General features: G+C 41.4%; 2 protein-coding genes across 3 annotated transcripts; one reads left to right on the top strand and one right to left on the bottom strand.

Annotated features, from left to right (window-relative positions):
* Nucleotides 1–13,140: 13,140 nt before the first annotated feature.
* dlx2a (distal-less homeobox 2a) lies at nucleotides 13,141–15,753 on the top strand. The gene is made up of 3 exons (XM_085385330.1): nucleotides 13,141–13,708; nucleotides 14,142–14,326; nucleotides 14,483–15,753. Exons 1-3 carry the CDS (start codon nucleotides 13,390–13,392, stop codon nucleotides 14,807–14,809), a joined length of 831 nt encoding a protein of 276 aa, XP_085241456.1. The 5' UTR covers nucleotides 13,141–13,389; the 3' UTR covers nucleotides 14,810–15,753.
* A 4,102-nt stretch (nucleotides 15,754–19,855) lies between these two features.
* Nucleotides 19,856–23,730, bottom strand: dlx1a (distal-less homeobox 1a). 2 transcript variants are annotated; one of them, XM_085385326.1, is made up of 5 exons: nucleotides 23,567–23,730; nucleotides 22,971–23,039; nucleotides 22,074–22,665; nucleotides 21,574–21,773; nucleotides 19,858–21,217 (listed from the first exon to the last, which is right to left on the bottom strand). In XM_085385326.1, exons 3-5 carry the CDS (start codon nucleotides 22,381–22,383, stop codon nucleotides 20,966–20,968), a joined length of 762 nt encoding a protein of 253 aa, XP_085241452.1. In that variant the 5' UTR covers nucleotides 22,384–22,665; nucleotides 22,971–23,039; nucleotides 23,567–23,730; the 3' UTR covers nucleotides 19,858–20,965. The 2 variants fall into 2 exon arrangements, with proteins under 2 accessions (XP_085241451.1, XP_085241452.1); XM_085385325.1 differs by lacking the exons at nucleotides 22,971–23,039; nucleotides 23,567–23,730 and having other exon boundaries at nucleotides 19,856–21,217; nucleotides 22,074–22,441.
* Between the last annotated feature and the right edge of the window lie 1,509 nt (nucleotides 23,731–25,239).

Raw genomic sequence — 25,239 nt, forward strand, 5'->3', positions numbered from 1 at the left:
ACACAATGTGGGCATTGTTGAAACTAGAAAGCCCAGTGCCCAGTTTGTGTGTGTGTGTGTGTGTGTGTGTGTGTGTGTGTGTGTGTGTGTGTGTGTGTGTGTGTGTGTGTGTGTGTGTGTGTTGTCGGGCGGGGGTTGTGTGAGGGGGTTGGGGTCTGCGTCAGGGTCTTAGCCACATTCCTAATGTGGCAAGAGATTGGGGGGTTCTAGTGTGAGATATGTGAAAGGCATCTCTGTTGGTGGGTTCGGTCACAGATGCGTCAGATCAGATCATGTTCACTGATGTCATCCGCATTTTCTTCACTGAGTGCGGGCATAAAACTTTTTTATAGCAGATCAATTAAAATATAGATAACTATATTTACAGTCAAGATCTGGTATGGCAAATGCTCAATATTAACTTCACAGCAGGGCAGTAGCAAAAAAAGGTTATAACTTCTTCCTGTAATTTAAAGCATTTAATGCTGATTAATACACCATTCTTGACTCTGACAACGCATTTAGGATTATTAACATCTGGACTATTCAGCATAAACAGTGTATTTATTTGCAGATATTATTATTTCCAATAATTATTCATAATCATTCATTTTTTTTGTGTTCATTTTATGCTCAGTAAAGAAACTAAGAGGTTTTTTTTGTTGTTAGATTTTGTCTACGTGTCTATGAGAGAGTTAAAAGGTGTGTTGAGTTCACCTGAAAGCAACAGCACTTTCATGTCCACTGTTGCCCTGGGTGGTTGTGTAACACAAGCTGTGGGAGAAGGTGAAGCCGCCCAGCTTTGCATTGTCTCAGGTCAGCGGGAAGAAAGAGGTCAGACAGGTGGACCCCTGCAGGTGCCGAGGGCTTTCTTCACAGATTAGCTGCACCTTTGTATGAGCAAAATGAACACTCACTTGAGAAAGATTTGCGAGGCCCCCAAGGTCGAATCACTGGAAACGATATCAGCTTTCATTAGTCACTGGAGAACCGGAGTCCCCTTTCTCTATGAGTGCACGCTTATTGCACTGACTTAAAAGAAGTGAGCAAATTTAATTCTTAATGTTCACAATAATTTGTTTTTCAGATTTCAGTTTTACTTACATGCAGCAAAAACATATCAGTCCTATAAAGCCTGAACAATGAAATAAAGGCCAGATAAAATACTCAAACTGGAGGGTTTTTAAAGCTTAATTAATTATACATTTGCATATATGGGTTAGGATTTGTATCATTTTTGCAGAATTTGTATTTTGTGCAATTTATTTAGTTTTTTCAGGGGAAATATTACACTGATCATGTAGGGGTCTTAAAAACTTCTCTATCAAATATGATACACTTTGCATTACAGGATTAAATTATAATATTTTTAATCAGTTGCAACTCATCAATGTTACTGATGTGTTACAGATCAGAAAAATAACATAATCTGTGTGTTTGACCTCATATCAACTTCCTGTAAAGCCAATATTTTAAGGTGTTTGGGGGGGAAATACCTCTCAAATAAGTCTTCAAGTATTCAGCAGAATTTGAAATAAAATTAAATGAAATGTAATCATTTCACAAAGCTGTTTACAATAACATCTAAGAATAAAATCTTTATGTCAACATCTTCCTCCTTTCTGAGCATGTCATTTCAAATCTTTATACTATTTCTTGCTGAGTCTAACTTTGCCCTAATTATTGTTAAGAATAATTTCACCATTCATGAAAACTTTTTGCTTCCAGAAGCCCTTTACTTCAGATCCTGGCAAGGCAGAAAGGCGAGGAGCTTAAGTTTCACAGCACCAAAGTCGACATGTCAGAGACTGATGGAGGAAACTAAACCCAAAGTTATTGGAGAGACTGGGAAGCATGTCCAAAAGGCACAGCTGGTGCAGGCAATTTGCTGGCGTGCCAACACACTGATGATTGCAACGAAACGTAAACAGATGGATGTTGCCACTTAATTTGGAGGACATCTGTAATATTTAAATGTAGTTTACATTAACTGAATATTAATTTAGACATGAGCTTCACTTTTTTGTGCAGCATTCAGGACAATTCACTCTCAGAGATGTTGACTGTGGTGTAAGTGTTCATGTTGAATTTGGATTTCACTTATTTGCCACCTTGTAGGCGTGAAGGTGTCAAATCAACTGTTGGAGTTTCAGGAACTCTAATACTAACACTCCCGGCGAGGCGGACATGCCAGCTCTATCAGTTTCAAAATTAAGTCAGCATAACAAAACCAAACCCACAAGAAAACATGGCCGGAGCGTACAGCTGGCATAAGCAATTTGCCAGCTGGTGAGCCAAGAAATCAAGTCTTATTGAAGGTGACAGAATGACGGTCAAAGTTATTAAAAGCAGAAAACATCTTTTGGTTACTGAATTTATTTTTTTGTTTCTTTTAGATCTTCATAAAAGTAGGTTAACACTGGACGTATAGCAATAAATGTTTGGCTGAGGAAATTTTATTTTTAATGGCAAAGGGCATCACGGTGATGTGGTGGTTAGCACTGCCACCTCGCAGTGAGGAGGTCCAACCTTTGACTCTAACCTGGGGTCTGTCTGTGTGGAGTTTGCATGTTCTCCCTGTGTCTGTGTGGCTTCCTCCCAGAGACGCTGATGGGGTTAGGTTAGCTGGCGAATCTGAAGTGACCACAGGCATGAATATGCGGCTCTCTGTGCTAAACCAGGGTGTAGCCTGCCTCTCATCCTGTGTCACCTAGAATAGGCTCCAGCTTCCCTTAACCCTGAATTAGATAACCAGAGAGAGAACAGTTGGATGGATCGTTCAACGAGGTGATACACCATGCTTATATTACAGTGGGGCAAAAAAGTATTTAGTCAGCCACCGATTGTGCAAGTTCCCCCACTTAAAATGATGACAGAGGTCAGTAATTTGCACCAGAGGTACACTTCAACTGTGAGAGACAGAATGTGAAAAAAAAATCCATGAATTCACATGGTAGGATTTGTAAAGAATTTATTCGTAAATCAGGGTGGAAAATAAGTATTTGGTCACCTCAAACAAGGAAAATCTCTGGCTCTCACAGACCTGTAACGTCTTCTGTAAGAAGCTTTTCTGTCCCCCACTCGTTACCTGTATGAATGGCACCTGTTTGAACTCATCATCTGTATAAAAGACACCTGTCCACAGCCTCAAACAGTCAGACTCCAAACTCCGCCATGGCCAAGACCAAAGAGCTTTCGAAGGACACCAGGAAAAGTATTGTAGACCTGCACCAGACTGGGAAGAGTGAATCTACAATAGGCAAGCAGCTTGGTGTGAAAAAATCAACTGTGGGAGCAATCATCAGAAAATGGAAGACATACAAGACCACTGATAATCTCCCTCGATCTGGGGCTCCACGCAAGATCTCATCCCGTGGGGTCAAAATGATCATGAGAACGGTGAGCAAAGATCCCAGAACCACACGGGGGGACCTGGTGAATGACCTGCAGAGAGCTGGGACCAAAGTAACAAAGGTCACCATCAGTAACACACTACAACGGCAGGGAATCAAATCCCGCAGTGCCAGACGTGTTCCGCTGCTGAAGCCAGTGCATGTCCAGGCCCGTCTGAAGTTTGCCAGAGAGCACATGGATGATACAGCAGAGGATTGGGAGAATGTCATGTGGTCAGATGAAACCAAAGTAGAACTTTTTGGTATAAACTCAACTCGTCGTGTTTGGAGGAAGAAGAATACTGAGTTGCATCCCAAGAACACCATACCTACTGTGAAGCATGGGGGTGGAAACATCATGCTATGGGGCTGTTTTTCTGACAAGGGGACAGGACGACTGATCCGTGTTAAGGACAGAATGAATGGGGCCATGTATCGTGAGATTTTGAGCCAAAACCTCCTTCCATCAGTGAGAACTTTGAAGATGAAACGAGGCTGGGTCTTCCAACATGACAATGATCCAAAACACACCGCCCGGGCAACAAAGGAGTGGCTCCGTAAGAAGCATTTGAAAGTCCTGGAGTGGCCTAGCCAGTCTCCAGACCTCAACCTCATAGAAAATCTGTGGCGGGAGTTGAAAGTCCGTGTTGCTCGGCGACAGCCCCAAAACATCACTGCTCTCGAGAAGATCTGCATGGAGGAATGGGCCACAATACCAGCTACTGTGTGTGCAAACCTGGTAAAGACCTATAGTAAACGTTTGACCTCTGTTATTGCCAACAAAGGTTATGTTACAAAGTATTGAGTTGTATTTTTGTTATTGACCAAATACTTATTTTCCACCCTGATTTACGAATAAATTCTTTACAAATCCTACCATGTGGATTCATGGATTTTTTTTTTTTCACATTCTGTCTCTCACAGTTGAAGTGTACCTCTGGTGCAAATTACTGACCTCTGTCATCATTTTAGGTGGGGGAACTTGCACAATCGGTGGCTGACTAAATACTTTTTTGCCCCACTGTATATGTTAAATATGTTAAGACACAAACAGGAGTACAATAAACTAAAGTAGAGTACCACAGATTCAACAAGAGAGTGAGTGCCCTGATTTTAAAGGACTGAGAGTGGGAACTGACCTCGAATTCGTTTTAGGTACGTTGTGAAATCCAAACAACTTGTGGTGTCCCTAAGAGATATGCCTATAATTTAGCAGCCTGAACAGTGAACATGGTATCTCTCTGTGGGTGCAGACAGGCACCGGAGAGGTGCATGAATGCTGAGTGATAACAGAAGTTGTGTCTGCATCAGTGGCTGTGTAAAGCATGCCCTAAAGTTGGAGCAGCTGATCCCAGTCCTGTTGTGACAGTGGTGTGGCTCTTTGTAAGGAGACCATCCGCAGTAAATTTGCTCCACTCCCCTCGCACAAATGATTGGTTCCATTTATGGCTCCTGGGTTTGGCGGGGGTGGACGGTGCTACTGGGTCAGCAGTGAGGGGAGTGGGACCTCGCAGACCTCTTCAAAATCTTTCTCAACCAGGCTGTGCAGATGAAACAGGGAATTCCTTTGTTAGCCCTGCAAAATGAGAAATAATTTCCGCTTTAGTGCAACGGACTGCCCTCTGGGATGTATTATCATTATGTCATGCTAATCATATCATACGCTAGGCAGTCTTTTTACATGAGCTGGGAAAACCACATCTTTTAATTAATCAGGTTTTCCTGAACAAAGAGGAAACGAGAGCTATGTAAAGCTGTCACATCAGGAACGGGGATTTGTTAATTCCTTCGGGTTTAAATGTCATTTTTCACGTCCAAGAGGTTGTGAATATTTTCCTCTATTCCTCCACTGATTTAAGCAAGAATTCAAATCTTATATGTTGTGCTTAACAGAAGCACAACCATAAGGCTTTTAGCACAGATTTCCTCAGTGTGATGCACCAAACATTAACCTTAGCATCTGCTCGGAGCTTAAAGCTTAACACTTCCTTTCAATTGTTATTGGCTGCTGTTGCTCAACATGAAAGCCTTTGTTGTTAAAAATAACTTCTCTTGAGGGGAAAAGTCACCGTGACTAATTCTAAGGAAACACATGCTCAATCATGAAGTCCCCGCTGGAGGTTTCCAACTTAAACTCCACGTATGTCCGGAGCCTCGCAGTACAGGCTCAACCTTTGAAACGGAGAGGTCAAGGAACACATTTCCATGTTTGCGAGAAGCGAGTTGAATGTATGCAGACCCCACAGGTGATTTTATCTCCTGACTCTGTAAGAAGCTGCCCGCTCTTAGTTTGGTTTCAGTGAAAGCATTTTGCAGAGAGAATTTATGTGATTTGAGGAAAAGGATGGGTTGCCAGGGTGATGAATGCTCCAGCTGACACAGCGGGAGATCAGCAACATCCAAATCACTCTACTGCTGTCTAAACCTGCCTGAATTTCGCTCAGCGAGACAATGCAGAAAGAGTTGCTGCTGCTGGCCCCAGTTAGCCCAAAACATCTGGAAAATTATCATAATGTGTCATTTAGTGCCTTTCTCCCATTTAAAATCAGCTGACTGTAACTTTAAATGAAATAAAACCACTTAAGTTGACCTTGGTGTCTCTCCAACTGTACTCAGGATATAATTAAATACAATTACGTTTTATAAATTTTTTAAATTAGGCATCATTTTTTGTACATATTTTACCACAAGCACACTTAAAATAACTCTATATTAATACATTAATTCATATTTAAAATTAGGGGAACTTCAAAAATATGCAAATTTCATTACAATCCAAAAACGTTCTTAAATCAAGTCAAGTCATGTGAAGTGGCTTTTGTTGTCATTTCAACCATACATATGACATATAACGGACAAACACAGGACTACGTAAAGTGCAATGTGCAAAAAGAAATGCAAAAATAAACAAGACAAGACAGTGCAATGGAAATGTACAAAATGCTGAGTATTGTGCAAAAATAACTTGGTGTCTGTAGGTGTGTGTGTGTGTGAGAGAGAGAGAGAGAGAGAGAGAGAGAGAGAGAGAGAGAGAGAGAGAGAGAGAGAGAGATACTGCAGATAAGTGCTTGGTAGTGATGTGTATGCAGGTGTGCGTGTGTGTTTCTTTCAGTCCGTTCACTGAGCATTCAGGAGTCTGACGTCTTGGGGGAAGAAACTGTTCCGTAGTCTGCTAGTGAGGCCCCGGATGCTCCGGTACCTCTTTCCAGAAGGCAGCAGGGGGAAGAGTGCGTGTGAGGGGTGTGTGGGGTTCTTCACAATGCTGGTGGTTTTGTGGATGGAGCGGGTATGTAAGTGTCCCTGATGGAGGGAAGATAAGCTCCAATGATCTTCTCAGCTGCTCTAACTATCCGTTGTAGTGTATTGCGATCCGATACGGTGCAGTTACCATGCCAGGCAGTGATGCAGCTGCTCAGGAGGCTCTGGATAGTCGCTCTGTAGAATGTGGTGAGAATGGGTGGAAGGAGATGGGCTTTTCTCAGCTTCCGCGGGAAGTAGAGACACTGCTGGGCCTTCTTGGTTATGGAGCTGGACCAGGAGGGACCAGGAGAGGTTCTCCGCCAGGTGGACACCAAGGAATTTGGTGCTCTTGATGATCTCCACAGAGGATCCATTAATGTTAAGTAGGCAGTGATCTCTCTGTGCTCTCCTGAAGTCAACAATCATCTCTTTGTTTTGTCCACGTTCAGAGACAGGTTGTTGACTCTACACAAGTCTGTTAGCTGTTGTGAGTTATATTAAAAATAATCTTGCAACAAATAGATTAAATGTAACTTTACATACTGATAACAGTCAAAAATATAAACAGCTCATATAGGTGTACATAAACAATGTATATAAAGTGCAGAAGAGTAGCAGAGTCCTTAGTTTTTGGGTAAGCTTCTTGAAAGCACAGAGCAACTTTTGAGTGGTTCACCTTGATATCTTTCTCACTGATTTAGAAATGTGACAAATCTCCAGCAAAATGTACGCCACGAAACGCCAGATACCTCTATCGTGGGCATTACCTTTGATCATCTGAAATCAAGCAGAGTGATGTGATATCTCAGAACAAGAGTAATAAAAAAGAAGATCTACATGATGAAAACCAAAACCTGCAGAACGATCTTTGCATATTATCTCTGTGGGATTCGAAGCGCTGTGAAGAATAACATCAGTTTCTCGCCAGCTTCTGTCAACATTCCTGCAAAGATCATCAAAACATCATCATCATTGTTCTGCGCATAACGGATCGTGCAGAATACAGTGAAATTAAACTTGCTTTGGGTTTATTTAGGATTTCAGACTTTCCATTATATCCTCGCACCAGTAGCAATTAGTATCTAAATAAACAGGTCAGTCAATAATGAGTCTGACATCCGCTCCAGATGGCAGGAGATTTCCTCCTGTACTGCCCGTATTGTTATTTTTGCACAAGCAGTAAAAACAGAGACTAGACACTGTGCGGCCATGGAGGGGTATGCTGTTTTCTGTTTTGTTTTTTTCACTTTTCTGACTTCTGTTTTCCATAACCTAAACTCAGGATGTGCACATGGTATCACATCAGGAAGAACTCAGACTCTGTTTGCCGTTTGAGTATAAAAACAGATAAGTGAGGCTTGAGATCAATACTTCCTAAAAATGTCAGGGTGTTTATCTCTCACAGTGATTTCCTGGCTTGTGTACTTTGATTCCTCAAGACAAACTGTGACAAACTGTCAATATTAAGCACTGTTGGCCTTTTATAAGCACATCTTTCACTCTTTTCAAAGGGTAAAAAACAGGCTGATAGCCTATAGACTGTAATTCAACCATGATTGTCAGAGTTAATCATTTGGACTGTCTATTCTGTATCTAACAAGTTTATGTGACACCTCGATGCCATAGATACACTTTAACTCATTTGTAAACAGGAAGTTATAAAGAGAAATTGTTAAATATTTTTGATAACATATGTGATGTTTCTATGTACAGCAGACTGCTTGAAAAGGAGAACAACAGAGGTTTTGTGGTGCGGCTAGACTGAGAAATTAGTAATTACTATGTATGTCCTCATGGTATTCTTAGTCTTGACATAAAGTCTGAACAAAGTTGTGACAATGCTGAGGTTATATTTGACAAGCAACACACATGTTGTAATTTGAAGCAGCGTAACAGTTTCTCTTTCTATTCAAGAAACAGTAAATTTCTTTTATAATACGAGTGCTAATATATTATTCGAATGAAATATTTTCTGCCATAGCTGCTTTGAAAGATTTATGTGCTTTCACTCTTGTTATTTGTTATTTTTTAAATTTATTTAATTTTTTAATTTTGTAATTTTTTTTTACTTTAGGAATAAACTGACATGGAACTCTGTGTGTGTGTGTGTGTGTGTGTGTGTGTGTGTGTGTGTGTGTGTGTGTGTGTGTGTGTGTGTGTGTGTGTGTGTGTGTGTGTGTGTGTGTGTGTGTGTGTGTGCAAAGCTTGTTTGATTACTGTGCTGAAAGCCGGTCAAGAGCAACTCGTGTAAAAATAGGAAATTTGACATGCACAATGAAAGCTGCTTACATCTGTCTGCAGTCATTTGGCATCATTTCCATGTCACCGAACACGGGGAAGATCCACTACACCAGCTGCTCTGCAACAGAGGGATGAAATCACATTTATAGTCACTAAGAGTGACACGCGAGTGACATGAAAACAGAAAAGTTTGACGCAGCAAGAAAGAACTGTTCCTAAGGGTGACAGAAAAGGTATGGGAGGAATGTCACCTATCGTTAGCACACGGAGCCTGAGCTGTTGTTTTGGCACATCCTGATGCTGATTGTGACTGTACTGTGAAATCACTCACTGTAATCCCAATATCTAATGATTTGTGCCTTCTCCAGAGGAATCTTCTATCCCATCAACTGACTTTAAAGCTGTTTAGTTCTTCCTCTTTGTGGCATAAATGACACACAGCATAAGCATCTTACTCGGAAGAAGCAAACAAGCAAACTATGAAAAGAAGATATTTTCTTGTATGACTACTCGTGTCCCCCTTCTCCAGTCTTTTAAGGTTTCCATGTGACTCTCCTGGAGAATTTCTGCTCATTCTGGCTCTGATGATGATGACGGGGCAGCTGAATGCAGAGACTTTGTTCCACTAATGAGCAGTGACATGCAGCTACACTGACCTATGGTGACAGAGGACTGCCCACATCAGCAAAACAATGGACTGATGGAATCCCCCCTGAACTCGAGCTATGGGGTCCTGCTACACCCTCACTGTTGAGAAGGAAATGGTTACTCGTGTGACCTGAACTGGGTCATAATGGATGATGATTTATTGAATCAGAAGGGTGACTGCTCGGAGCTATCACAGATAAAGAAAATTAAAAGGGAACTTCACTGATAATACAGAAGATTTAACTCATTTGTCACTGTCATTAATAGTTGAGTGCTAGTTTTAAAAAAATGTTTTTAAGCCTCAGATGAATGTGCTTTAGTTTGGTGTCAGCACATCTTTACCTGGACTTCGAAACAACAGATTTAGAAATCAGCTCTTTCATAATCAAGCAGACTTTAAAACACACGGTGCTGCAAGGATGCATGAATTCATAATTTCTGCTGCATTTCTATTTGACCTGTCACCAAAACTATGGATATTACTGATTTGTATCCTTCTCGCTTGTGTATCTGTCTTGGTCATATCTAGTAGATTTCTTGATTAATTCAGTTCATTTATATATATATATATATATATATATATATATATATATATATATATATATATATATATATATATATATATATATATATATATATATATATATATATATGTGTGGTAGTGGGCATATCTGCTATATTGAGATAATCCATCCCACCTCACAGGTGTGCCACATCAGCTGCTGATCTGACATCATGTGTAGTGCACAGGTGTACCTCAGACTGCCCACAACAAAAGGCCACCCTGGAATGTGCAGTTTTCTCTCACAGCAAAATGCCACAGATGCCACAAGCAATGAGGGAGCGTGCAATTGGCATGCTGACAGCAGGAATGTCAACCAGATCTGTCGCCCGTGCATTGAATGTTCATTTCTCAACCATAAGCTGTCTCCACAGGCGTTTCAGAGAATATGGCAGCACATCCAACCGGCCTCACAACCGCAGACCTCGTGTAACCACACCAGCCCAGGACCTCCACATCCAGCAGGTTCACCTCCAAGATCGTCTGAGACCAGCCACCCAGACAGCTGCTGGAACAATTGGTTTGCACAATCAAACAATTTCTGCACAAACTGTCAGAAACCATCTCAGGGACGCTCAACTGCATGCCCGTGGGCAAATGCTCACATTCGATGGCGTCTGGCACATTGGAGAGGTGTGCGCTTCACGGATGAATCATGGTTCACATTGTTCAGGGCGGATGGCAGCTGAGAATGTCCCAGTTCTTGCATGGCCAGCATACTCACCGGACACATCACCCATTGAGCATGTTCGGGATGTGCTTGACCGGCGTATACGACAGCGTGTACCAGTTCCCACGAATATCCAACAACCTCGCACAGCCATTGAAGTGGAGTGGACCAACATTCCACAGGCCACAATTGACAATCTGATAGACTCCATGCGACGATGTGTTGCACTGCATGAGGCAAATGGTGGTCACACCAGATACTGACCGGTTCTGGGTCCCCAGACCCCCAATAGCGCAAAAAACTGCACATTCCAGGGTGGCCTTTTGTTGTGGGCAGTCTGAGGTACACCTGTGCACTACTCATGATGTCAGATCAGCATCCTGATGTGGCACACCTGTGAGGTGGGATGGATTATCTCAATATAGCAGATGTGCCCACTACCACACATTTGGACTGATTTGTGACCACTGTTTGGGAGGGATGGTTATATTGTGTATCTGGAATGAATTTTAGGTCTCTACGTCCATCCCATGGGGAATGGGAGCAAAAACAAAAGTGTTGCGTTTATATTTTTGTTGAGTGTGTATATATATATATATATATATATATATATATATATATATATATATATATATATATATATATATATATATATATAGCACTATATATGTGTGTGTGTAGGGCCACTTTGGAGCAACAGTTACCTCATGGTGCTTTATACTGCAGGGTAAAGAACCAACAAGATTAGAGTTAAAAACTCAAAAAAGTCAGATGATCCAGTATTATAAAGAAATGGGCAATAGTGGGAAGGAAGAACTCCCTTTTTAACAGGAAGAGAAAGCTAGCAAAACCAGGCTCAGGAAGGAATAGCTAGCTATTGTGGTGAGTTAGGTGGGGAGAGGAAGAAGAAGAAAGAAAAGAAGCACAAAGAGAAATAAGGACAAATAAAAGGAGTGAATGAAGAAGAAATGCTCAGTGTGTGTCAGAAGTCCACCAGAAGTCTGAGCCCATAGCAGCAAATAAAAGGGGTGGTCACCTGATCCAGCCCTAACTATGAGGTCTGCCAAAAAGTAAAGTTTTAGGTCTAGTCTTCAAAGAGGGGAGAGGGTTTCTGTCTCCTGAATGCAAACTGGAAGCTGGTTCCACAAGGGAGAGGAGAGGAGAGCTACAATGCTCTGCTCCCATTTTACTTTTAGAAACTTTGGGAACTAGATTGTGAAATCCTTGTGGGCTTCTATTTAAAGATATGATGATTTGTGCATTTTCAACTAAAAACTTCTTCTTTTAACTGACTGGGTAGTCAGCTGTTAGCTGCTAAGCAACACATCTAAGCAACTTGTGGCACAAAGTTTACGTGTGGAGTTTGAGTTGAACTTTCTGAGGGTATTTTGACAGTATTTGTGGTTGTTATGTATTATACGTTGTGAGACTGAGGAGACTATCAGAGATGATTCATCTCTAGGCTTTCACTTTATGACTATATAAAGAGTAGCCAGAGTTCAGTGCAGGTTTCTTTATAAACCTCCAGAGAGAGACTTGTTTTTGTGGAGATGCATGCTGGTGCTAACCTCATCAACACAGAGCAGCCTGCTTTAGGCTTTAGGCGTGTTAATAAAAGGAACTATGCTGCCATCTTATGGCGACAACTGCACTTCCGCTCCGTCACTACCTGAACTTTCCCAGGATCTCCGGGAGATCTGAACGCATCACAGTGTCAAACGACCAACACACCTGGACTCCTCACGCGGATGTGACGTAGCTTAAATCACCATTAGTTTATTTATTTATTTATTTATTTATTTTTAGAGTTGTGCGCAGACAGAAAAAGAGAGGTAAGTGAACAAAAGGGATTTTGTGAACAAGTAAATTTTATGACCTCTGGGTGGCGCTGTAGTTATTCTGCACAGCAACAAAACCTTCACCTTTAGGCGATATCCACAAGGTTTGGTTTTGTGTCAGCTCCTTGAGATTTCCCTTAAACAGTCCCCTCCTTATCTAGTTTGCTTCTGACAAAAAAGAAGAAAAGTGTTACTGTTGCTCAGGGTTTTTTTTTTACTATAAAGAACTGTTAAGCTTTAATAAACAAATTCCAACAAAAAACATACACTGTGCTGCAAGCCAAAAACTGCTTCTTGGCCCAGTTTAATGCATCGTTTTCCTAACGTGCAGTAGGTGTTATCCATTGTCCAAAATCAATATTCATCTGGTTTTAAACGGCAGTTTGCGCGTGGAGATCAGGCCTGGTTCTGCAGGCTAAACCTTTTGAGATGCTTTTATGTAAAACTATCCGCAGACAACTGGGACAGACAGACCTGAAGAAATAATGGAGGGTGGACGCGGTGGGGAGTAGTCAGTCGTGCAGCCCTTACTCATTGGTTGCCTCAGACACAGTAGCTCTCCCTCTCACTCTCTCATAAATGCGCTCCCACCGCCGACCGTAGCAGATAATCACAGGCCACTGTGAGAAGGACACACCTTGCGCTGATTTTGCCAAGGTATACACGGGGATGCGTTTTGATTCACGAAAGGGTGTCATCAGTGCAAGATTTGAGTCGTGCTTTACAGCCTGTCGCGCAATCGCCTAGGTCGCGATTTTTGCGATATTCTTTTTTTTTTTTTTCGCATAGGTTAGTGGGCTGCTCTCCTCCAGTTCCAAGATGACTGGAGTTTTCGAGAACTTAAATACTGATATGCATTCGAACCAGATTACCTCAAGCAATTACCACAGCTTGCACAAATCGCAGGAGTCCCCGACTCTGCCGGTTTCCACGGCGACGGACAGCAGCTATTACAACGGCCAGCAGCCTGGGCACTGCGCCGGGTCACCGTTTGGACAACTGGGCACTTACCAGTACCACAGCAGCGCCACGAGTTCTGTGCCATATAACGCAAAGTCATACGACCTCGGTTTCAACTCATCGTATGGTACATACGGTTCTTATGGCTCCAACTCATCGCCAACTCCCGCAGACACAGGTAGGCGAGCTCTCAAGTTCGTTTTAGAGCATTTTGCATGTATTCAGTGGCTTTGTCTTTGACCAAAACGCACTGCAGAACATGTCTGAGTTAATTTGTATGCACAGTATTTGACAAAAATATTATTATCTGACTAAAATGTATTGATGCTTTATTTTTCTTGTATGAATATGTAACACGATAAACTGTTTTATTTATTTCCAAAGAAAGAGCCTACAGATCCACAAAGTGGCCTATTTTGGCTTTTTGTATTTTTTTAGTAGGGCCTTATAAATATACATAATTTAATCAAATCAGGTTTAAGGTATTTGGGGTACACAAATCTGACAAACCTAAAGTGACAACAGTGCAAATACGCCTAGCAGTTCTGCAACACTGAAAAATGCCCAAACCCTTCGTGCCTAACGTGAATTGCATTTGAATGTTCCCTCAGAGAAAGATGAGAGCGAGCCAGAAATCCGGATGGTTAATGGAAAACCAAAGAAGGTCAGGAAACCTCGAACCATTTACTCAAGCTTCCAACTGGCTGCACTTCAACGGAGGTTTCAAAAGACTCAGTATTTGGCTCTACCAGAACGGGCCGAGCTGGCAGCGTCGCTGGGCCTTACGCAAACACAGGTGGGTAGTCTGCATCTGTGGGCTCATGCGCTGTCAAATATCCACTGCATGTCTCAGTGTGAAAACAAATTAAAACTGACAAAGATGGGATTTAAGGGGGAAATATCGCTTATAATCGATTTTAAGCTTAAATTAGTTTCTTTCTTTTTTCCTCAGGTTAAAATCTGGTTCCAAAACCGCCGCTCCAAGTTCAAGAAGCTGTGGAAAAGTGGAGAAATCCCCCCAGAACAACATGTTGCTTCCAGTGAATCTCCCCCGTGCACGTCTCCACCAACTACCGCCTGGGACTTTCCACAGACTCAAAGAATGAACAATGTCAGCTCTAGTTTACCTCAGAGCAGCAGCCCTCCAAACACAACTGCGCCTTCGTCGTTTTTGGCAAACTACTCCTGGTACTCAACTACGAACTCTGCCACGCATCTGCAGCCTCCTCTGGTTCAGCATCACCACAACTCCGCCATAAGCGCTGGGACAATATTCTGAAATTTAAAAGAGAGAGCGAGCGAGAGAACGAGAAAACGTCGGGTGTAAATCGGACAATACTGGTGAATAAAGAGAAAATAAAATGCCATTACCTTCATTTTGCAGACCTCGTGCTTGCACCATACGAACTTTACGCGCAGCATCTAGGAGATTTCATGGAACCAGACAGGTTTATGGACCTTGCCAGTTTTCGTGCTTACAAATGGTAGACTCAGATTTCTACAGTTATTTTTGTATTTATTTATTTTGTTTATGTGAGGGATGAATGAACCACTATTACCCAAAGCAATCACAGCATGGGCGCGAGCCCATATACTTTTACTTGGACGTCACTTTTTCTTCTTCTTTCTTTTGTTTTTTTTTCTCTTCCTTTTTTATGTGTGTTGCCATCCCTGCAAAAAAAATAAAATAAAATAAAACATGAATCGCAGGACAACCTGTCACAAATGTAGCACAAGTTAACTGTATGGTGCCTTTTTTGCAATATGACCTCATTTATGTTGTGCGATCAAAACAAAACCAGCTTACCTTTATCCATTCCTCACGTAGTTCATCTGAATAGTCCGGGGGGATAAGTGTTCCGATCCACGTTTGTAAATATTTTACAACAGCTTTTTTTTCATATCCCACCTCGCTTTGACTTAATTTTATTTTTTATTTTTTTGTCTTTTTCTGGCTCTTCATCCATTAACCACCGTGAGCTACTGATTGTCCCGCCCTCTGACTTGTATCAACACTAAATTGTATTTTCTTTTTTTGTTCTGGTCTTATTTATTTTAGCAGTGTTTCATATATGGCCAGATTTTATTTAAATAAAATGTTTTCTGTGCATTTGCATCCGAGTTTGTATGTGTGTATAAATACATTCTATGTTCACTAAAGCTGGATTTACCCTCTCAAAAAAAAAAGTAAATAAATAAAAATAAATCATTTTAGAAAATGAAGGCATGTCGATGCATTAAGATTTATTTATTATTATTTATTTATTCATTTAATTTAATTTTGTGCCTTTTTTTATTAAATGGGTTTAAAAATAAATAAATAAAAAATCTTAGGAAACAATTTGTTGTAAAAATGTAGCCTGTAGTTACATGAAGGTCTTGTGGTGCTATATCACGAGCGTGGACAAGCTCCAGGGCATCCAGGGGGACTCCTGAGTTGTCTCGGTTGAAATTTACTTCTGACTGCCGCCAGCAGCTGCTTATCCGAACCGAGGCTCGGGCAGGCAGGCAAGCAGAGACAGAGGCCCGGGGGGCGCACGCCGAGCTTAGAGCGACAACATCATCAACACGCCTTGGCATGCGAGAGGAGAAGACGAGGGTGGGTATGAATGAGCACAAGCTCGTCAGACTCTGTGGAGTCACAGAGCCGCTTTCCAGACGTTTTATGAACTCAACCTAACAAGAGAAAAGAGACAGGAACTCGAGAGCCAAGACAGCCTGCAGCTACAACATCATGGAAACATTTCTCACGCCTCACAAGCGAGGTCTCTGATCTTCGAAGACGAGCAGCTTGACCCACATTATTTGGCTGCTTGTAGGGCCTGTGGGCAACATGGAAAACACAGGCATACGTCCAAAAAACCAATTTATTGGAGCCATGCAGGAAACCCTGTTTTATTATAGATTTAATTGAGAAAATGTTTATTAGAGATGTTTTGACTCCAACAGACAGGTAGAGCGGGGCTCGTGTTATTTACACATGGCTCCCACACAAAGATGGTGATATACGGTGCATGGTCCCACACGCTTCTCTTCAAAAGACTACAGGCCATAAAGTGGGACCTCTTCCTTGTACATAATTAAGACTGCAGCTTGTCAGCGGTTGCTGTATCTGCATGATGAAGCCCCCCACCAACCAACCCCCCCCCCCCCCCCCCCACCCCCTAGGGCTGACAGTATCAGACACATGCAGCCCCCCCTATGTACACACGTCTAAAAAAAATCAGTGTTGCAAATAGTGTACAAGCGTGCACTTACAAAATGCTCCAAAATAACACATTTTGCTTGCTTTAATTTATTGTTTGCGTCATAAAATAAAATAAAGGGGGGGGGGGGGGGTTCTGGGTGCTTTCTGTTGCTCCCTGTGATTTCATTCATGGATTAGAGCTGCTGTGGTTTATACTTTTTGCATTTCTCTGGGCAACTTGTAAATGCCATACCCCCCTATCCTAATTTATACCCTGATCTGTAATTTCATCCACATTTGCTCTGGTTTGAGCATTCTGGCTTTCAAATCTGAAAGCCTGCAATTACTATATAATTCTTCGCAATTTTAGATGTCCTAATATGGGGTGTAATTTTTACACAAGACAATTTCCCGCTATTTCAAGCATCAACATTGTCAAAGTTGTATGTACATAATAAATGGGAATATCAATGCATAGTTTTTAGCCTAACATCTTGACTCGACGGTAATTATATCCGTGTGGAGCCTACGCAGAATTAGCCTGAATTGCATGGTAACTGCTGCTTTAAATTTTAAAAAATTACTCATAATTTCCCCCAAAGATTACCAAGATCTCGAGTGCACAATGTCATCAGCGTAATGAGGAGTAAACATTTATGCTAATAATCTACATTTTTTTCCCCATCAGCTATAAAGAGGGGAAATAAAGCAGACATTTTCAGTCATATTCTGAACTCTGCTGCTATAGCTTAGACCGACACATGGGACACATTTTGTGGGATTTAAGCGCTCGTCTTGAGTCTGTGCTGAAGGACTGCTGCTGCTTCTTGCTGGTGGTGCTGATCTGCCTCCATGCTGATATCTGAAAATCCAGAGAGGGCAAGCTTGTCTCTTCAATTTCAAGCTGAAAGGTGTGTACCACATGTTTATTTCTTACATTTTAGGGGCTTCGCCGAGTGCGCAATGAGGCTCGATTTGTCCATTTCTTTCATTGCGCACAGCCTTTATTAATTTGTATTCTCATCCGTGAATGATGCTGATTCTTTGATGCCGTTTCAAAGACTAGATCCTCAAGAAGCAGGAGGGGTAAAGAAAAAATATATTACACGTGGACTATTTTATCCTCCAACTTCAGTGTTAAAGTGCAACCGAGGAGCTTCTTTTAGCTGAAATCTCCCATGGCTTAGAAAGCCGCTCACATGGAGAGAAGATGCAAGGAAGAGGAGACAGAGAAGTTCTTCTTTATAGTCGCTGCACTCGTTACTCTTACATTGTGCTTTGCTCATTTTGAAGCCTCTTCGCATTGACAACTCGGTGATGTACACCTGCAAGCAATTTGTCAGTCTTATACATAGGCTAAGTCTAAAGGGAACGGTGACGAAATGGCACCTCACCTATTTCACTTTTTTCCCCTCCTATTGCAGCAGAAAATGTCTTTCAGAGCGCTATCTCTTTTGTCAACGCAGAAAGATCCTCGGTGCGAAAAAAATTGCTCATAATTACCTCAGAGATAGGAAACTGCATTAGAATAAATAAGGGCGAAATTACTGTAATTATGCTGGGTTTGATGGGCTCAGCTCGTATAATCAAGGGGAGAATACAGCGAAATAACACTGACCCTCTTGGATGTGCAGCTGCGCCTTTTCTAAGGCTAGGTAGGCAGATTTATGTTCACTGCAGCAGCAGCAGCTCTGCTTTCCTAATGGTATCGAAATATACGAAGGCCTGTTGTAAATGTGAGGCTGCACACAAAGAGCTCTACATGTTTAAGATTTGTATTAGAATAACAAAGGAGACGGCATCGAAGCAAAGCATGCCATAAAAAACAAGGCTACTACTCACGCTTACTAGTTTAACGTGTTCTACAATAATAATAATAATAATAATAATAATAATAATAATAATAATAATAATCTTGTGTTGGTTACTTTTTTGGATGTTGGCTTGAGTCAGGTTTAAACGGACTTCGCAGATGCCAGAAAATAATATTTTTAGGCCGAATTTGCTATTATAATAACATTTATTTATTCATGGAGCTGTGACAGCTGCAAGAGCGAGCACATCCGTGCATCAAAAAAATTGTTCTTTCTTTGTTTTGTTTTTTGAATTTTTTTCTTTGCAGGCACATACAAAACTCTAATTTTTGTAATATATTTTTACAATTCTTTATTTTATTTTTAATTTATGTTAATATTTATTTTTATTTTTTTACTTTAATTTAATATTAATTATTCAAATCATTATTTACTTAATTACTTATATCGTTTACTTTGATTTTTCCCCAATGCATCCAAGTGTTATTTGATTTTCTATGAATATTGCTAAAATCCAACTATAATAAATGAATTTGTTTCCTATATCACCACCGAAATGCGCGCGAAAAACAGATCTCGTTCTTCTTTTTAAAATATTATTAATATTTATTTCATTTTTTTCCCATGTAGATGGCTATTTCTAACCACAGCCTTCGGCCGTGTTAAACAAACAAGAAGGCCTTTGAACTTTTCACTCTCACTGATCTCCATCTGATCCGCCCTTTGCCAGACTTTTTTTTTTCTTGTTGCAGCACCTGCCTCTTGAGCAATTATTCACTTAACACACCCAATTGATCTCTCTCATGACGAAAAAGTGAAAAAGTGAGGATCGTTAAAGAGTAGAACAGAAAGGAGGTTATCTTTAAGAAAGGGCTGAAAGGCGATTTTGCTGAATGACACAGTGGTGGTTAAATCATATATATATATATATATATATATATATATATATATACACACACACACACACTGCAGAGACTAGGCCTCGTAACAACACTGTCTTGATGCATTTTTACATGCGAGGCCAGATTTCTAATTCTGAGCTTGACTCCAGAGGTCTGACAACATCTGCAGCCAGCGAGCAGCAGCACAAACACATGCAGGCTAAACGCTAGACATGACCATAAATCTAAACGAGGACCCTTTTGCAGTTAATTCAAACGCGCTCACATGGTGTCTGCTACAATAGCCAACATGATACTCCTTTGTGTCAGCTCGCATTAAACCTGCACCACGCTGAAGCCTTTCTTTTCAGGGGCCAGGGTGGGTAGAGGAGGATGGAGGGGTGGTGGTGATGGCGGTATGGTGGAGGAAGAGGTGGGGTGAATCAGACACCGTTCTTGACATAATTTAAATCATATTTTACTGCTTTTGAAACTTTGCACATTATGTACATAAACTTCAGAAACAGATAAATAAATTAAGGTGATCAATACAAAACTAAATATTTCCTATGTTGACTAAACACATTTCGACGAGTAAGCTACACAAAGCCTAAACCCTGTTTCACAGCGTATCCAGTATACAGCACAAAAAAAGGAACAGAAAAAAGAAAATTATGTACAAAATACGGTGACAAATGAGCTGCTCACCCTCAGGACAATTTTTTTTCTAAAGCAGCAAATCGTCAGGCCTTTTACATTTTTCACATAACATCGGGGCACGGCATAGAAAAGCTTTGCTTGCGTTAGTGCAGCATTAACAACACAGTGTTGTCATTTCAAACACGCTTACAAACTGAACACAGACTGACCTCAAACAGAAAAAACTAGCCCGAATAATTTAACTTAAATAACAAACACGTAGAAACAACATAGTAGCATCTCGAGGCTCTGCGCACAGCACCCTGTGCTCTGCGGTTGAATGCGCTGTGAGTGGAGCGGCTTGATGGCTACCGCTGGAATTTATCGTTAATTATTTGGTTAGAGAAACTCTGCTGTGGCCTAAGTGGCCCTTTTAACTGTCGATGAATGCAAATTGACTTTTAAGGCCGTCATCACCTTGGGCCCCGACAATCTGGCGTAAACAAACACGTGTTTTCTAATAAACATGTAGCCTACAGCTCAACAACCGAAGTGTTCACACAAATATGAGTTTGAAAACAAACAGAAACCGACATTTGGAAAAAAAACAACAAACAAAAAACAAACAAAAGCAGCCAAAAAAAAACAAATGATCCTTTTGTCTGCGATTTCCGCTGTCAGGGACGGTCACGGACTGGTTGCCCTCTGGCGCATTGTGCGCCTTTTCACTCTGTCTGACCTCTTCTCTTCTTCTGTATCTCTGCTCGCCGTCTTCGGTATGAGGAGGCCTCTGTGTCAGCTGGCGGGATGCGGCAGCAAACTCCGGGAATCTTGTTGTTTGTTGTGCATTGTCAATGCTGAGCCGCGCTCAGCGGCTGCTGGGCCTTTCACCATCCTGATGCTGAGCTCTCTGCTCACATGAGCTGTGACTGTTGCATAGACTCTTGGTGTGTGGTTGGATACCATGAGGTGTAGCTGGGAATGTAAGATCCGGTCGTGCCCATTGAAGTCTTCACGGTGGTCGGCGAGCTCCAGACAGGTGCCACCGAGGGAGAACCACTGGAAAGTCCACGGCCGGTGGCCAAAGCGTTGCTGTCGATCGTACCACCGCCTTGCTTCATCAGCTTCTTGAATTTGGATCTTTTATTCTGAAACCAAATTTTTACCTGCAGATATATATATATTTTTTAAAGAGAGACATTAAAATATATGTAAATATATATAACCATTTTACGCGGTTTTACGCACGTGAAAAGTGAAAAGCAAAACATGATAATAAAAAATATAAATTATCTTTATTAATAAACAACACTAAATAAATTATAGTCTATAATAATAATAATAATAATAATAATAATAATAATAATAATAATAATATAAGAAGAAGAAGAAGAAGAAGAAGAAGAAGAAGAAGAATAAGAATGTATGCTGTGAGAGATAAAAAAAAACATTTAAAAATGTGCAGAAATGCGTCGTTGGCGCAGCTGCGCAGTGAAGCTATGTGTGTGCGGATCACACTCGCCTGTGTCTGGGTGAGACCCAGCGACGCTGCGAGCTCAGCTCTCTCCGGTAGCGCCAAATACTGAGTCTGTTGAAATCTCCTGTTCAGGGCTTGAAGTTGTAAACTCGAATATATAGTCCTTGGTTTTCTAATCTTTTTCCCTTTGCCGTTGAAGCGCACCTCTCCGCCTTCCACCACTGTGTTTTTCTCTGTTTCTGGCGCTGGCAGAGACACAGAAGAAAGCAAAGAAGAAGAAGAAGCAGAGAAGGGGAGAAAAATGAGGAGACAGTTGTAGCAAAGAGTGCTGCACAGCAATGAATACTGCAGCGCAAGTTTTACAGGCTGTACTTTAGGTATAATTACCCTTAATTGCATACATTGTTTATAGCCTTACGCAATAAATAATTACCAAGCCTAATTCCACATCTGGGTCGTCTTTTTTGCCTACACCGTCTAGTGGAAAGCCGTACCAGCACAGAAAGTTGATATTTAGGATCCAGAGCACTCTGTGGCACACTTACCTGCATCTTCTAATCGTGTCTGCGTGAGTCCCGAGCTGTTTTGGTAAGTCTGTACTGTGCTGAGATATGGACTGGTGGAATGGCTGCCGACGGAATTTACGTATGGATAACCCAAGGATCTGGGGAACGACGAGGCTGGACTGTAGCTGTCGTGCTGTGTGTGACCTGCAGAATGTAAACAGTGCATGGGATAGTGTCCGTGAGACATGGAGGAAGGCGACATTTGTTGACTCGGGGGTCCAAACTCCATGAAAACGGTTTTTCCTGAGGCAGGGCTATTAAGACTTTCTGGAATCGTAGTCATTGTCATCTCTTCTGGCGGTTCCCCTTGTCTCGCTTTTGTTGTTTTCCTTCTATGATCTCAGTGAAGGACGGATCCCAATTTAAGCCGAACAGATTTTTTCTCTTTCCATTCATAAGAAAATGTAGTTTGTGCCCGTGAAAAGTCCTAGGAATGATGCTGTGGACCAAGACAAACTCGCTCAAAGGTTTGAATCTCGGACTCATGAATATTCATCAAGACTGTCGCTGATTGGTCCACTCTCTCCAAGAGGGAAGCCGATTGGTGACGCTGGGGCTAGGTCCGAAGAACCTGATAAAGTCAAGGAAAACCGCAAAACCTCAGATTTCCTCCTGACATGTCAAGATTCACCATAATAACATGATTATTATTTGTAGTAGTGATACTGCTACTGCAAAAAAAAAAAAAAAGGCCAGTAAACTTAAATATTCGGCTGCTCTTTCTGCATTAAAGCCTTTTTTTCTTAAGATGATGATCACAGCTCCCAATGCTGCATCAGGAGTGAACGCGTATTAGCATAACACTAGCGTTCAATTTTCATAAGTAGGCCTGTAATTAGTCATGTATTTAACACTTAGTGCAACTTGAGGTCTCACCTGGCAGCAGAAGGACTGAAACAGCAAAGTCTGCAATGATGTGAAATGAGAAGCTTCTCTGTCTGAGGCCTGATGATGACAAGAATAATACCAACTAAAAAAACAACAACACAGCATCACAGCATATTACGGCAAATGTAGCAGAGCAATCCCTTTAAATTAAACCCGGGGATACTGCTTGTATTTAAACTACAGTTTCCAAATTTAGTCTTGCAAATTTAGGCAAACTTGCGGTTTTATTTTTGCGCATCTTTTTTTTTTTTTTTTTTTTCCCTGTTTTATAGGCCGGATGGACACGTTTTCTAGTCGCATTTAAATGCTTTCCAAACATCTTTACGCACCCTTTTTGCCGCAGTCAATTTACTGATCACAGTTTAGTTAAACACCGCCACCTTTGATTATTATGAATCTAAGTGAGGATGGGGTGCGGCCAGCCTCCCACAGCCTAACAAGAATAATTGTCGTTTGATTTAATTGAACTTACTACTGAAAAGACTGGAGGCAATTTCCCTCAGCGGCAGATTTAGAACAAAATTCAAATTGGTACAGGAGCTGCAATTTAAAATATAGATACACATACATATCTGTTCACTTACTCAATTTTTTTTAAGTCATGAAAAAAAGCAAATAAATCCGCATCATCCGGGGTCAGGGAGCCTCCGCGGGATGCACTTGAAAGAAGAAGAAAGTATCCAGCAGCAGCAGCAGCTCTTCATTTTATTAGGCTTCATTTGTAGGCTGCTTCTCTTCTGGTGTCTGCGCAGAGCAGAAACACAGCCTGGCTGCTCCATCCGTAGTCCCTCCATCTCCACCTGAATAACAAATTAAAGGCAGTTAAATTCCGTCACTGTGATTATCAGTATAATTACATAATTGAACTCATAGCAGAACTAGCAAGTTGCAAAATGTGTTATCAAAATGCAGGCGCTGACATCACGGCGCGTGTGCCACAATGTGCCAGGCGGCTGCGGATGCCTGAATTTAAAGATTTCTGTGAAATATTAGGCTATAACGAAAGCTGGTCCCTTGTCCCCCCTAAAATAGGCCAATTTGAAGTGATTTCTCTGGAATTACTTTCGAAAAATGCTTCAAGATTTCCTCTATCAACAACGACAATGATAATGGTAGTACAACCAATAATTATCATCTTCCAGAACAGAGGACAGATTTTTATGGGTACTTGGTGGGTGCGACTGATAACTGTCATTATTTTCCCACGATTATAGTATCTACAGACAGCTGTGAAGCAAAACCATTAACAGAATAGAGGCAGAATTTGCAGAAAAATGTAAAATAACACCCTAATAATAGCAATAATAATGAGAGATTTTTATGTCATTTGGAGACGAGGAGAAAAACATCCTGCATAAATTATATTCATCCCATTGATCCTTCTTGCAGAATCAAACATTTACAAACTTAATTTGACAACTATTTATTTCCTATTTAAGGGGGATTTTTTTTTCTCTCTCTCTTTTTCAAGCCATCCTCGGTGTGGCTCGGACGAGGCAGGCGCGGTGATAATATTACCGCTTTCATTAATAATTTGACTCCTGCGCACGCCGGCAGGAGGGCAGCGCAGGCCACAGCGGTCCTTCCTGCAGCGGGGCAGCACGGCTCTAACTAGCCACACTAAAAATAAAGTCCTCCATGCATGGATGGAGCGCGGAGGCAGGACTCATTAGGAGTGAGTAGCTCTGTGGCTGAGGGTGTTTTAACACCTGCTGCTCTTCACCTGAGGGTTAGTGCAGAGGTGGAGAGACAGAAAGAGAGAGGGGGGCTGCTGCTGCTGCTTGTGGTGGTGATGGTGGTGGTGGTGGGGTAAACGGGCCAAGATGTCACAGACTTCATTTCAGTCCGGTGATAGAAAGCCCTCCTCAACTGCCATACCAACCCACATTTTAACAGCCGCCAAATATTACCCCGACCGCGGTGCGCTGGTAAACTGTGCATCCATGCTGTGTGGAGGCTCAGCTCCCTGTGCACCCTGCAGGCTCTGCATGGGAGTGATGATTAATTACCAACACTGGAGGTGCAGGGAAATTTAAATCCTTTTTTTTTTTTTTTAAATAAAATAAAATCGCAATTCCTCTTCCTTAAACTGCAAAAGATCAAATATGCCTATTAGGATATGTATATTTCCCCCTCCTTCTGATTTTAGAATTTCTGAGAATATTGAATTATTTCCGAAGTGTGCAAATCCTTCTTTTTTTTTTTATTGCTATTATTATTATTTACTAAATGGTTATAGGGCACAGATATCTCAAAC

The sequence above is a fragment of the Rhamphochromis longiceps genome, linkage group LG16, assembly GCF_057381845.1.
Source record: "Rhamphochromis longiceps isolate RC_006_pf linkage group LG16, R_longiceps_female_GT1.1, whole genome shotgun sequence".
Lineage (NCBI taxonomy): Eukaryota > Metazoa > Chordata > Actinopteri > Cichliformes > Cichlidae > Rhamphochromis > Rhamphochromis longiceps.

Coding starts and splice junctions, on each gene's coding strand:
- dlx2a (XM_085385330.1), top strand. CDS start 13,390: ATGACTGGAGTTTTCGAGAACTTAAATACTGATATGCATTCGAACCAG. Junction 13,709..14,141: donor GCCAACTCCCGCAGACACAG/GTAGGCGAGCTC, acceptor ATGTTCCCTCAG/AGAAAGATGAGAGCGAGCCA. Junction 14,327..14,482: donor TGGGCCTTACGCAAACACAG/GTGGGTAGTCTG, acceptor TTTTTTCCTCAG/GTTAAAATCTGGTTCCAAAA.
- dlx1a (XM_085385325.1), bottom strand. CDS start 22,383: ATGACAATGACTACGATTCCAGAAAGTCTTAATAGCCCTGCCTCAGGA. Junction 21,774..22,073: donor GACACGATTAGAAGATGCAG/GTAAGTGTGCCA, acceptor TGTCTCTGCCAG/CGCCAGAAACAGAGAAAAAC. Junction 21,218..21,573: donor TGGGTCTCACCCAGACACAG/GCGAGTGTGATC, acceptor ATATATCTGCAG/GTAAAAATTTGGTTTCAGAA.